A 12,390-nucleotide genomic window follows, 5' to 3' on the forward strand; every position below is an offset into this window, starting at 1 on the left:
ATAGCAGTCTAAAATGATGGATTTTCCATTAGAAAAAATTGGGGCATGTTCTGAAGGTAACAGAAGAATCTTGGAATCCATTTTAAACACACACACACACACACACGTTTGTTTCACTATATTAGTGAGGATGTCATTTTAAAAAAAGCATTTCGAATGATTTATAAGCTGCTATCCTCATGGGGACCAAAAGAATGTCCCCACAAGGTAAAATATTTCTGGTATTGCATCCTTGTTGTGGACAAACACACACACAGCTTGTACGGGGACTCTCCATAGAAGTAATGGTTTTTATACTGTACAAACTGTATATTATAAAATGGATAGTTCTGGCCCTTGATTCTGATTGATTGAGCCGCGTTCGAAGCTGTTGTAAAATGCCCGAAAACATACAGCTGACTGCATTACATAAGTATCGCTGCGACACTGAATGTGTATGTTGCTGCATCTGTCTTAAAAATCACTCTTAGCAACATAAACATATGTTTGTTCTTTATTGATTTTGTCATTATGTACTGCATTATGAAGAGTGTTGTGAGAGAGATATCAAGTGACTGAATGTGTTACCTGCATTAAGATTTGGCATTTTCCTTTAGGCCAGTCCTATGTTCATAATAAAAAATCTGTTGAATGTCTGCTGCGATCAACATTTAAAGGATTTTCTTGTGCCCTGCTGACACTGACAGCGCTAGTCAAAGCATTTGTCATTTGCATCTTGTTCACAACAACTTTCACTATAAAAGTGTTTGCGACTGAGCGACTCACTCATAAAGACAATATTTGCCGTCACCTCTGGCAAAATAAATGTAACTTCTGTTGCTGTTCATGGTCAGGGACTATTTTTTCCAGCGGAAGGAAGGCTTTTAATGATTTTATTTCATGAAAGTTGCATTGATACATTTTTTTTTTTAACTTTAATATTTGTATTGTGTGGTAACAGTTTTATAAAAGCAATAAGCCCCATGAAGCGGAGTACCTAAAACCCCCAACTGTTATAAATTCACTGTAAACCATAGCTTCTTGGGGCTTTTTGCTTTATTCTCTCACCCTACAATAACCCTACCCCTAAACCTACCCATCACAGAAAACTGTCTGCATTTTTTGAATTAAAAAAACAACAACAACGTTTGGTGTGTTTTTTAAGCCATTTGGTTTACGAGAATACAGGAAGTGTCCTCATAAACCATGTTTATGTTGTAATACCCATGTCATTATGCACATTTGTGTCCTCATAAACCATGTAGCCTATACAAGAACACACACACACACACACACACACATTTACACCGTTTCAGCCCACATCGGTTTAAACAACAGCACTCTTTTTCCTCAACATTAATTTACACAGTTTAGAGATACCTTCTAAATGACATAGAACACACATAACCCTGTTGAAAAACCAGCATATGCTGGTTAGGTATGTTTTGAAGCATGGAAGCTGGTTTGAGCTGGTTTATGCTGGTCCTTAGCTGGTAATGAGCTGGTTTAAGCTGGTCAAGTGCTGGTGGTCCTGAGCTGGAGCTAGTTGCTTAGGACCAGCACTTGACCAGCTTAAACCAGTTCATGACCAGCTAAGGACCAGCATAAACCAGCTCAAACCAGCTTCCATGCTTCAAAACATACCTAACCAGCATATGCTGTTTTTTTCAACAGGGAAGAGAATATTATATAAACGTTTAAGACACATAACTAAGAAAGCCAAGAAAACAGTTACTGACGTTTAAACAAAATCTTACACTCTCCTACTGACTTAATTAAAATATTGAGTTGATATTGAATACACGGATGCGCACACAACTATACATTATCAGTTGCCTCCTTCCCTTCTTTTCCACTGAATCCACTTTAAAACGATCCAGGCATAAACAATCAAAGGTAAAATCTGTTTGTCGATCAAACCCCTGACAGAAATAACCACTGAGAAGGATGAAAGCCCGGCAGCCGGCAGCCCGGTCATCTCATTGGATGTTTGGTAGCGTCCTCACCGCAAAGATCCATCATCCGAGCAACTCAATCAAGGCACAGGCAGTAATGGCTGTAAAAGACACCTGTTACGGCTAAACGATTTTTACAAAAAAGTGATTATTTACAGCGATTGTTTTACCAGGGATTTCTGTTCATCATGAAGTTAAAGATCAGTCTGGATGCGGTGCGCGTGCACTGAGGACGCTGGAAAGGTGCGTGTCTTTCTGCATTTCTTCACTTGACAACACTGATTGCTTAAATGAAGTATTTCTTGAAGTAACATTTATATAAATTACATGTTTTACATTGCTAGTATTATCGGCTCAGTATTATGATCATACAGTCGATCGTTTTGATTTCATGTTGCTGCTTTTTTACGCGTCGTGTATAATTTAAGGGGAGTGTGTGGACTTATCTTTTTTTAAGTTTAATCATTAATAATGACATTCTGAGACATCTCAGATAAAATAATGAAAGGGCTATAAGAATGTATTCACTACCCCTGTGTTTCCACATAATAGGCTATGCGTTTCCATGGATTTTACATTTAATTTACATTTGAAGTGAGTTCAGCAAAATTGGGACATCAGGTAGAACGGGACAAATAAGTGTTATGACACCTTTAAAACTGTTTAGATATTATGATAATTAATCATTATATTATTATGGGCTAATATGAACAAGGTTTGAGTTATTGTAACCTACTGTATGTTACTGTTACCCTTCTGATTGCTGGTTTTACATGTTTTTTCTAACTGGACCAAGCTAGTCATTCTGGTCAATAGCTAATCCAAGATAGAAGATCTAGATGACCTGGTTTATCTTGACCAAGCTGGTTAGAGGGTAGAAGAAAACCTTGGACTGGTAATCAAACAGCTAGTATGTTCTACAAATCAGTTGCTGAAATGAGATGGCATTGATTGTTTTTAGTAGGGAAAGGGAAAATACACACAATGGATATAAAAAGTCATGTCCGAATCCAATGCCAGCTTCACTTTCTGTCTCCTGAGATACCTTCATCTGATACATTTTTGAAAGCAGCATAGATCTTTCACTGCCTTTGATATCCCACAATCCTGTGCTTTCCATTCTGTGACAGATGAGCTAAATAATAAAGATGGTGTCTGAAATTTGTAGTTGGTGTTGGTCAGTTTGTGTGTAAATGTATGTTTTTGACCAACATTACTATAGTACCTGTAGTATCACCAAAGCTCGCTCTATTTTGCTGTAGTTCATTAACCGTTATGCTGCTTCAAAAGTATGCAAAGTATACTTATTTGCGAAGTTCCTTCGTGCGCAAACGCTGCCTACAAAGTCATTGCCTGATAAGGCGGCGAGGCAACAAGTCAGCTGCACGTTTTCGGATGCAGCCCAGGATTAATCAGTCTGATTAATATAGTCTGATTAGACCAAGATTGAACATTTTGGACAAAATTGTAAAAGGTGTGTTTGGCACAAAAGAGCACATCAGCAAAAGAACACCATGCCCACAGTGAAGCACGGTGGTGGCTTTAGTGAAGGTGGAGGGAATCATGAATAGCTCCAATTATCAGTCAATTTTGGAAAAGAACATTCTGGCATCTGCTGAAAATTAAGAGAACTTTCAACTTTCAGCTTCTAAATCAACAAAAGTCAACAAAAGAATGTCTTCAGCAAAGAAGGATGAATGGCCTAGCCAGAGCCCAGACCTGAATTCTATATAAAAATCTGTGAGGGGACGTGAAGAGGGCTGTGCACAGGAGATGTCCTTGCAATTTAACAGATCTGGAACATTTTTGCAAAGAAGAATGGCAATGTATTCCCAAATCAAGATGTGCCAAGCTGACCAATGACCAATTTGTATGTATTTTACGAGGTGGCTAATTCGTAAGAATTCATATGACCTCACTCGTACGGATTCAAACGATTTGTCTTAACCCCAGTGACGGGTAATTTTTGGGGCAGGTCATTTGTACGAATTCATACAAATTAGCCATCTCATAAAATACGTACGAATTGGCGTGTGATTGGGTTGACCCGAACATATGCAGTGGTGTGATAAAATCAAATTGTGCTTAACCCCTTAAGTGCTTAAACTAAGTATTAGTTCAGGGATGTGCACACTTATGCAGTTAGTTATTCCAAGTTTTTTTTTTCTCTCTGAAATGTGTCACTTTAGATTTAGTGCATTGCATAATTTTTATATAAAAGGTGAAGTTATGTTATGATTTACCTTTGTTTCATTTTTTTTTACATTATGTTTTAACAGGGGTGTGTAGACATTTCATATCCAGTGTGTGTGTGTGTATATATATATATATATATATATATATATATATATATATATATATAAATATACAAAATATATATACAAACATATAAATATAATATATAAATATATACAAATATATATTCAAACATATAGCAAAAGTAACATAGAAACTATAGACTTATGACAATGTCCCTGAAACAATCAGGCCTCCAATTTAAGATTTAATTTCGTGATGAGTGATTTTTTGCTAAGAAAAGAACAGGAGAAATGCCAAGCAAGTTTTAGAGCTGGTAAAAGCTGTGAGAAGAGTGCCTGTTTCATCTCACACAGTGAGACGCAATGTGCAATAGTGAAATGCGTTGTTGTCCTTGTCCACACAGGAACTGCAGCCAAAGCACAAAAAACTCATTTAAGTCTTTTGCAAGGCCAATATTAACAAAATATAGTCTTCTGGTAATCCATACTCTGGACTCCTGAGACCAAATCAATCATTTTGAATCTAACAGCATATTGCAATGCAAAGGGGAGGAGTACAGTGAGAAGTGCCTGGTGCCCACAGTGAAGGTCGGTGGTAGTGACATTCTTATATCCACCTTATTTTTCAGGTAAAAGCGGGCTCAGCCATTTGTAAATTAAAGGTGCTAAAGAGGATGTTTTGTTTTATACATTTTTGCAATATTACTTGAAACTGTCTTTACTAACCGATAAAAGACTATTTATTAGATGCACTGAAAGGAATAATGTTAATATACATCATCTGTGCACGAGGTAGGGCCTTAAAAACATCAGCCAATCGTTTACGCGATCATCGCGTAAACGATTGGCCCTCTGGCTTGTCAATCACTGCCATTACGTTCCTTGTGAAAGACGTGCGCGGATTGGCCCTCTGGCTTGTCAATCACTGCCATGATGTTCTTTGTGCGAGACGTGCGCGGCTCTGCACTCCAGTAACTTTCCACACTCTACAGGCGCCGCATGCAATGTTTTTGTCAGGAGACAGGAGTAACAACTGCAGATTATGAGTTACCTGCGGTGAGTCCGACATAATGAATCCACTAACACGACACAGCGAATGCCGGTGGTAAACACTCGTGTTCCAATACTCGTGCACGAGTTTTGGGAGGCGTTCCCTCGAAATGAGCTGTGAAGGAGGGGGGTTGTTCTTATGCATGCGCTCATTTCAAAAACTCACTAACAGTCTTTGGTTTCTCAGTCGACGAAAAGATCCTCTTTAGCACCTTTAAATGTGTCTGGCTTCTGGTGTCATTCGCTTCCAGTTATTTTTAGCTGTACAGAACAGCTCGTTATGCTGCTTGATATTGCAAACTGGTATTTCTTACAATATTATTTTAATGTATTGTCTTAATTATAAACATACTAAATCTGCTAAATCCCAGTGTCAGCCCATTCAGAAATACCAGTTGATTGGCAGAAACCGCTAAATGCCACTTCCCTTTGTCAGCAAAAGCCTCTAAATCCACAGAAGAACAAATCGGAAGATTGTGATTTCAAGATGAGTGATGATGTGCGGATGAGCCGGCTTTCAGTTGCCGAGCTGCAAGTTTTGTCCATCTTTACAGTGGCAATGTCTTTCACAAGTAGCAAGTAAACATAACTGTTTCTTTTGCTGCTGTAAAACTGACAGAAATGGACAATGTCAGAGATTTTTGCACAAAAAAACAAAACAAAAAAAAAGCACACGTGGACTGGTATTGCAGCATAATTTATTAAATACCAATTAATTGACTAAAGTAACATTTTTGAAAAAAAGGCATCTCAATAGGCTGACTGACTAATCTTTTAATTGCCATTAATGTGAAATTACTGAACCTAAACATAGGAGCCTGGTAAAAAAAATCTAATTTAAATGAAAACATGTCAGACGTTAAAGAAATTAACCTTTTTATTTAAATATAGTATCCTATACACTGTTGCTATGAAGCAATGTAAACAATGTATTAAACTATACAGTTTCATTTAATGAAAAAAAAAATTTCATGGTAAAGCTAACATCCGGAAGAGCAAAAAATAAAAGAATAATCTGTCATTTGGTGCCAGGAAAAGGCACACTGTGTTTAATTGTTCGGGATTATTCAAATAAGTTTGGAATTGAGGAAATAACAATAACTATTATAATTTAAAAAAAAGTATTTCTGTTGAACATACTGCTTGCTACCACAACCTATATATTTCCAGTCTGCATTTATTGTGCAAATCTGTTTGACTATCAATCATGCTGAAGGTGCAATCTAAGAGGTAGCAGTTTACACTTGACTTCAAGAAGGGCTCTTTTAACCACATTTAATAATTTCACCCTTAGATTCCCATGATGGCTCTGACCTGCCTTTGCGAGTCTATGAATGGATCAGACCAGGCTTATGTGTTCTGCAACAGCTCTACATTCAACTTTACCGGCGACGAGAGTGGGCGCTGTCACCTTCAGACCGTAGATGAAGTTCTGTTCAGTCTTCTGGGCCCTAGACGATCTCCTTTCTTCTTCCCCGTAACCTTTACGTACATCCTCATCTTCATCACAGGGGTCTTGGGAAACCTCCTCACTTGCACTGTGATCACTAAAGACAGGAAGATGCGGACACCCAGCAACCTATATCTCTTTAGCCTGGCCATCTCAGACCTGCTGGTGCTGCTCTTTGGGATGCCGCTGGAAATCTACGAGCTGTGGCAGAACTACCCTTTCCCCTTTGGCGAAGGCATCTGCTGCTTCAAGATCTTCTTATTTGAGACGGTTTGTTTTGCTTCTGTGCTCAACGTTACAGTGCTGAGCGTGGAGCGCTACATAGCTGTTATTCACCCGCTCAAAACCCGCTACGCCATAACCAACAAGCACGCTCAAAGGGTCATCGCCAGTGTTTGGGCACTGTCCCTGCTCTGTGCCATCCCAAACACCTCACTTCACGGCCTGCAGTACCAGTACCTGCCAGAGAGGGTGCTGGAGTCAGCTACTTGCAACCTGCTCAAGCCCAAATGGATGTACAACTTGGTGATTCAGGTCACCACTGTGCTCTTTTACTTTGTCCCCATGATGATGATCAGTGTGCTGTATCTGATGATTGGTCTGACACTGGGCAGGGGACAGAAGCAGAGGAAGGACAAGCAGGGCAACCACAGCAGTGGCAGCTGGAAAATCCATCTGGACAGTAGACTGAAAAGGCAGGTCATCAAGATGCACTGTGAGTGTTTGCCTGATATTTACAGTAAAAACATCAAATTACACTGTACAATGCAGTTTTCTTTTATATACAGTATCTCACAGAAGTGAGTACACCCCTCACATTTTTGTAAATATTTTATTATATCTTTTCATGTGACAACACTGAAGAAATGACACTTTGCTACAATGTAAAATAGTGAGTGTACAGCTTGTATAACAGTGTAAATTTGCTGTCCCTTCAAAATAACTCAACACACAGCCATTAATGTCTAAGCCGCTGGCCACAAAAGTGAGTACACCCCTAAGTGAAAATGACCAAATTGGGCCCAATTAGCCATTTTTTCTCCCCGGTGCCATGTGACTCGTTAAGTGTTACAAGGTCTCAGGTGTGAATGGGGAGCAGGTGTGTTAAATTTGGTGTTATCTCTCTCACTCTCTCATACTGGTCACTGGAAGTTCAACATGGCACCTCATGGCAAAGAACTCTCTGAGGATCTGAAAAAAAGAATTGTTGCTCTACATCAGTGTTTCTCAACCCTGGTCCTGGAGGACCCCCAACACTGCACATTTTGAAAGTCTCTTCTGTCTGACACACTCATTTCAGGTAGTGGAGTTTCTTCTAATGAGCTGATGAGTTGAATCAGGTGTGTTTAATTAGGGAGAAAGACAAAACCTGCAGTGTTGGGGGTCCTTCAGGACCAGGGTTGAGAAACACTGCTCTACATAAAGATGGCGTAGGCTATAAGAAGATTGCCAAGACCCTGAAACTGAGCTGCAAGAGGTTTAAGGTTTAGACATTAATGGCTGTGTGTTGAGTTATTTTGAGGGGACAACAAATTTACACTGTTATACAAGCTGTGCATTCACTACTTTACATTGTAGCAAAGTGTCATTTCTTCAGTGTTGTCACATGAAAAGATATAATAAAATATTTACAAAAATGTGAGGGGTGTACTCACTTCTGTGAGATACTGTATGCACATACTTTGTCATTTCCAATTAAAGTCTTATTTTCTTTTGTTTACTTTTGCACAAATCCAAATTAGTAGCATCCCTAATCCACTGGCATGGCAAATCCAAATCCCACTGTAAAGCCTCATTTAGATGCCTGAAAACATTCATCTGGACGGTCTTAATTTTTGGAGCGGTAAAATCTCTAGCCAAACAATTGTGTAAAGCCAAAAAAAATAAAAAATAAAAATAAAAATCAAATGGCCACACAATGTTTCATATCTTCTGTATGCCTTTCTTTAATCTCCATGATGCTATTCTCAGAGCTTCTTCTTAGCAGATGTTATCATCATATATTGACTCACAAAGTAAAGTGAACTGACATAAGGGTTCTAGACGCAAGACACTTTTATTTGCAATTATAGAGCATGTGTCTATACAATTACACTGTAATGGCACTAATTACTCACCATTAATGCTATTCACTTATAGACTCATATAAGCTAAAAGCTCATTCTAGGGTTTATTGTGTGTTTGAAAGATGCTTCACCCAAAACATCTCAGTTACAAAGGTAACCCTCGTTCCCTGAAGGAGGGAATGGAGACGTACGTCGGACAGACCGACTGAGTGGGAACTGAAAATACTGTCATCATTTACTCTCCCTCAAGTTGTTCCAAACCTGTATGAATTTATTTCTTCTGCTGAACACAATAGAATGTATTTTGAAGAATATGGAATGGAAATGGAAAGATTACTATGGAAGTCAATGGAGCCCATCAACTGCTTGGTTACTGACATTCTTCAAAAGTTTAGTGAATTTTCAAAAATAAGATTTTTCTGAAATCGGATTGGATTAATTCCGACTGACAAAAAAATAGTGCATGTAAACATACCTATTCTGAAACGCAACAGCACGCAAAGTCACCTTAGGTTGCTAAACTAAAAAGCTTGCGTAAAGTATGTTTCTAGGCTAAATAAATATCTGACTGCAACTGACCAATCAGAATGAAGTATTCTAGAGAGGGACTGAGATGCCAGTGGAGGTCTGGGAATGATGCCTAGAGAGTAGTCTTTGGGTCTGAGGGCTTACTTTCACAGTTGATTGTGACATTGATTTACTTGATTTCTTCTCTCTCCTCCTATAGTTGTGGTGGTATTAGTGTTTGCCATCTGCTGGGCTCCATTCCACATTGACCGACTCTTGTGGAGCTTCATCACGAGTTGGACGGATCACATGCATAACATTTTCGAATACGTGCACATAATCTCGGGTGTGCTCTTCTACCTCAGCTCCGCCGTTAACCCCATCATCTACAACCTGCTCTCCAGCCGTTTCCGAGAACGGTTTCAAGTGCTGATATGCAGTCGCCTGTCCACAAACTGTTCTCGTAATGACTCCACACCTTTCTATGTAATTCCCAAAGACCCCCCCACTGATCTCCAAGAGCAGGAGCGCAGGCGGCCCACTTCCTTTTGTCATTATCACCAGCGGGTGGGGACAGAAGAATGAATGCTTTCATCTGAGAAAACATGTTCTGTAATCACATATAGGCATCTTTGGTTCCCCTCACTAAAAATAGAAAAAGATGATGATGTGAAACATGTCAATTACAATACTGTAAATAATAAGCAATTCTTTAAAACCACATGTAAATGGACATACTGGGTTTGGACTGATATGGACTAAAAATGAAAAATCTGGAAAAAAAAAAAAAAAAAAACGCTGTACAATTTTGCAGAAATGCCATTTATCAGGTCATTCATGGTCAATATTACAGTTCTTGTGAACATTAGTAAAAAAATGGGAGACAAGTTAATTGATTCCTAAATGACAAAATCGCTGCTATGCATCTGTTTAGACATGAAAAGGGACATCTCTGTATCAAATGTACTTTATAATTCAGATTGTGTGAAAGCATAAATATTCCTGTTTCTTTATTTATAGCTTTTTCATTCAAATTAGGCTTTATGCATTTAGATGATCTATTTATGTAGATTGTATAGACGTTATGCTTCAGAGAAACAAGTGTGCAGCCATCTTTTGAAATTTGTGTTTGAACTTCTGTTTTTGTGGTAGCTCTGTATATTTACATCTCTGTCGAAGAGTTTAGCTGGTGAAGTGGATTTACTTATTGTAGAGGTAACAAAAGTTATCATTAGCATTGTAATGTTTGAAGCGGATGTCATAACAAATGTAGGTAGACCAGGAAGATTTTAAAAGAAGACAGAACACAACGAGTTCGGTGCTTAAAAGGGGCGGGTCTATCTATCTATCTATCTATCTATCTATCTATCTATCTATCTATCTATCTATCTATCTATCTATCTGTCTGTCTGTGTGCATGTGGATGGACTGGACAATGTCCGTTCCAAACGAGTGGTGTCAGTCTTGTTGGGAATGAGGGATTTTGTGTGTGTGTGTGTGTGTGTGTGTGTCATTGGGACACGAACAAAAGGAAACATGCACAACATTCCCTGGATCCATTTTCCTCCAGCAGAAAAGAAGTAGTAGCATACTTGTGCCAGAGGGGAGTCATCAAAAATACACAATGAAAGAAGAACAATAAGAGCTGCATGGCACATTAACCATTTCAGACTAATATGGAAAAGTGTGTATTTTATGTTTCAATTAACTGCAGGTGCTTATCAGAATGTTGTGTGCAGGGATTCTGGCTTAAATAGTGCAATTATGCAGTTTTATTGTCGTTTAGAAATGTTTGTGCCAAAAGTGCTTCATTAGAATTATATCATGATATCATGAGAAATAGAATATTTTTTGTATCTGTGGATTGTAACTCTTAAATACATTGGAGAACTGTGGCTTTACTTTCAAATGAAGCAAATATCGCTCATTATTACGTGTTTCTTTTCTATTTTAGTGAACTTTTACTGTTGACAGTTTAATCTAGCAGTTTCATCTTGCTGTGAGAGATGAATGTGTAACTGTCTCAGGGGGAGATTTTGCTACCTGTAATTTATGGAACGAGAGAGAGAGAGAGAGAGAAGAAATACGACTAGGCTTAACACCAAATTCATATATGATACAAAAATCATTTGCAAGTATAGACATAAACGAGTTTTGCACACTCTTTAAAAAAGGTTTTGAATAGGTTATCTGTTATAAATTCAGTTTCAGAGGATAAGTTATTCAAAACTGTCTGTTTTACCCACAAAACAAAATTAGGTTTTAATTGCAGAAACCCAGGGTTTATTTTGGTATGTTAAGCATTATGTATTAATCAGATTTTTTTCTTGTTTTTTGTTTGAAAATAAATTGTATTCAATTGCCTCTATATAGATCAAGCACAAATTGACAAAAAACAAACTCATTTGCATTCTCCTAATTCCATTCTTATCTCTCATAAAGTGAATATAATGTGTAGTATTATTATAATATTATTCAGAAACACATTTAAAGTGCAGTCATAAGTACAAAGTCTAAAAGTTAGAGCATTATAAGAATTTATAATGATCTTAAAATTGTTGGCTTTACCACAGAATGATTATTATGCTCAGTCATTTTTTCAATCATCACCTCATCATGCTCAATCAAACCTTTTGATGATTTACTAATCTATGCATTAATATTCCTGCATAGAACGGGACAAGGCTTATTTTACATAAAAGACTATTTAAGCATTGGAAACAGAATTTATTTCTGCATATTCAGTTGCAATTGCATAGAAAATTAAATTGACAGTGATTTAGTGAGACTAATTTAGCAAGGTCTCCATAAGAGCCTATTATTTGTATATGTTATTTTGCTTCAAAGTAGATGATTTATAATATTAGATCCAGAAAATAGCATTAATAATTTATGTACAAAGCTAACTGTACAAAAAGGTTTTTATATACCTGTCAAAAGTTTGGAGACAAACTTTTTTTTTTTCTTTTTTTTTTAAATTTGAAATAAGTTTCAAAAACTCAGCTTTTCCATCACAGGAATAAATTATATTTTAAAATATATTCAAATAGAAAACTGTTTTTTTTATTTGTAATAATATTTCACAATATTACTGCTTTTACTGTATTTTTGATTAAATAAATGTA

The 12,390-nt window shown here is 37.5% G+C and overlaps 1 protein-coding gene across 1 annotated transcript; it reads left to right on the forward strand.

Moving 5' to 3' along the window:
- The first annotated feature begins 1,744 nt into the window (after nucleotides 1–1,744).
- Nucleotides 1,745–12,269, forward strand: nmur3 (neuromedin U receptor 3). The gene is made up of 3 exons (XM_048173692.1): nucleotides 1,745–2,177; nucleotides 6,537–7,407; nucleotides 9,486–12,269. Exons 1-3 carry the CDS (start codon nucleotides 2,145–2,147, stop codon nucleotides 9,848–9,850), a joined length of 1,269 nt encoding a protein of 422 aa, XP_048029649.1. The 5' UTR covers nucleotides 1,745–2,144; the 3' UTR covers nucleotides 9,851–12,269.
- The last annotated feature ends 121 nt before the right edge of the window (nucleotides 12,270–12,390 follow it).

The sequence above is a fragment of the Megalobrama amblycephala genome, linkage group LG21 (genome assembly GCF_018812025.1).
Source record: "Megalobrama amblycephala isolate DHTTF-2021 linkage group LG21, ASM1881202v1, whole genome shotgun sequence".
NCBI lineage: Eukaryota > Metazoa > Chordata > Actinopteri > Cypriniformes > Xenocyprididae > Megalobrama > Megalobrama amblycephala.

Coding starts and splice junctions, on each gene's coding strand:
- nmur3 (XM_048173692.1), top strand. CDS start 2,145: ATGCGGTGCGCGTGCACTGAGGACGCTGGAAAG. Junction 2,178..6,536: donor GCACTGAGGACGCTGGAAAG/GTGCGTGTCTTT, acceptor TTTCACCCTTAG/ATTCCCATGATGGCTCTGAC. Junction 7,408..9,485: donor GCAGGTCATCAAGATGCACT/GTGAGTGTTTGC, acceptor CTCCTCCTATAG/TTGTGGTGGTATTAGTGTTT.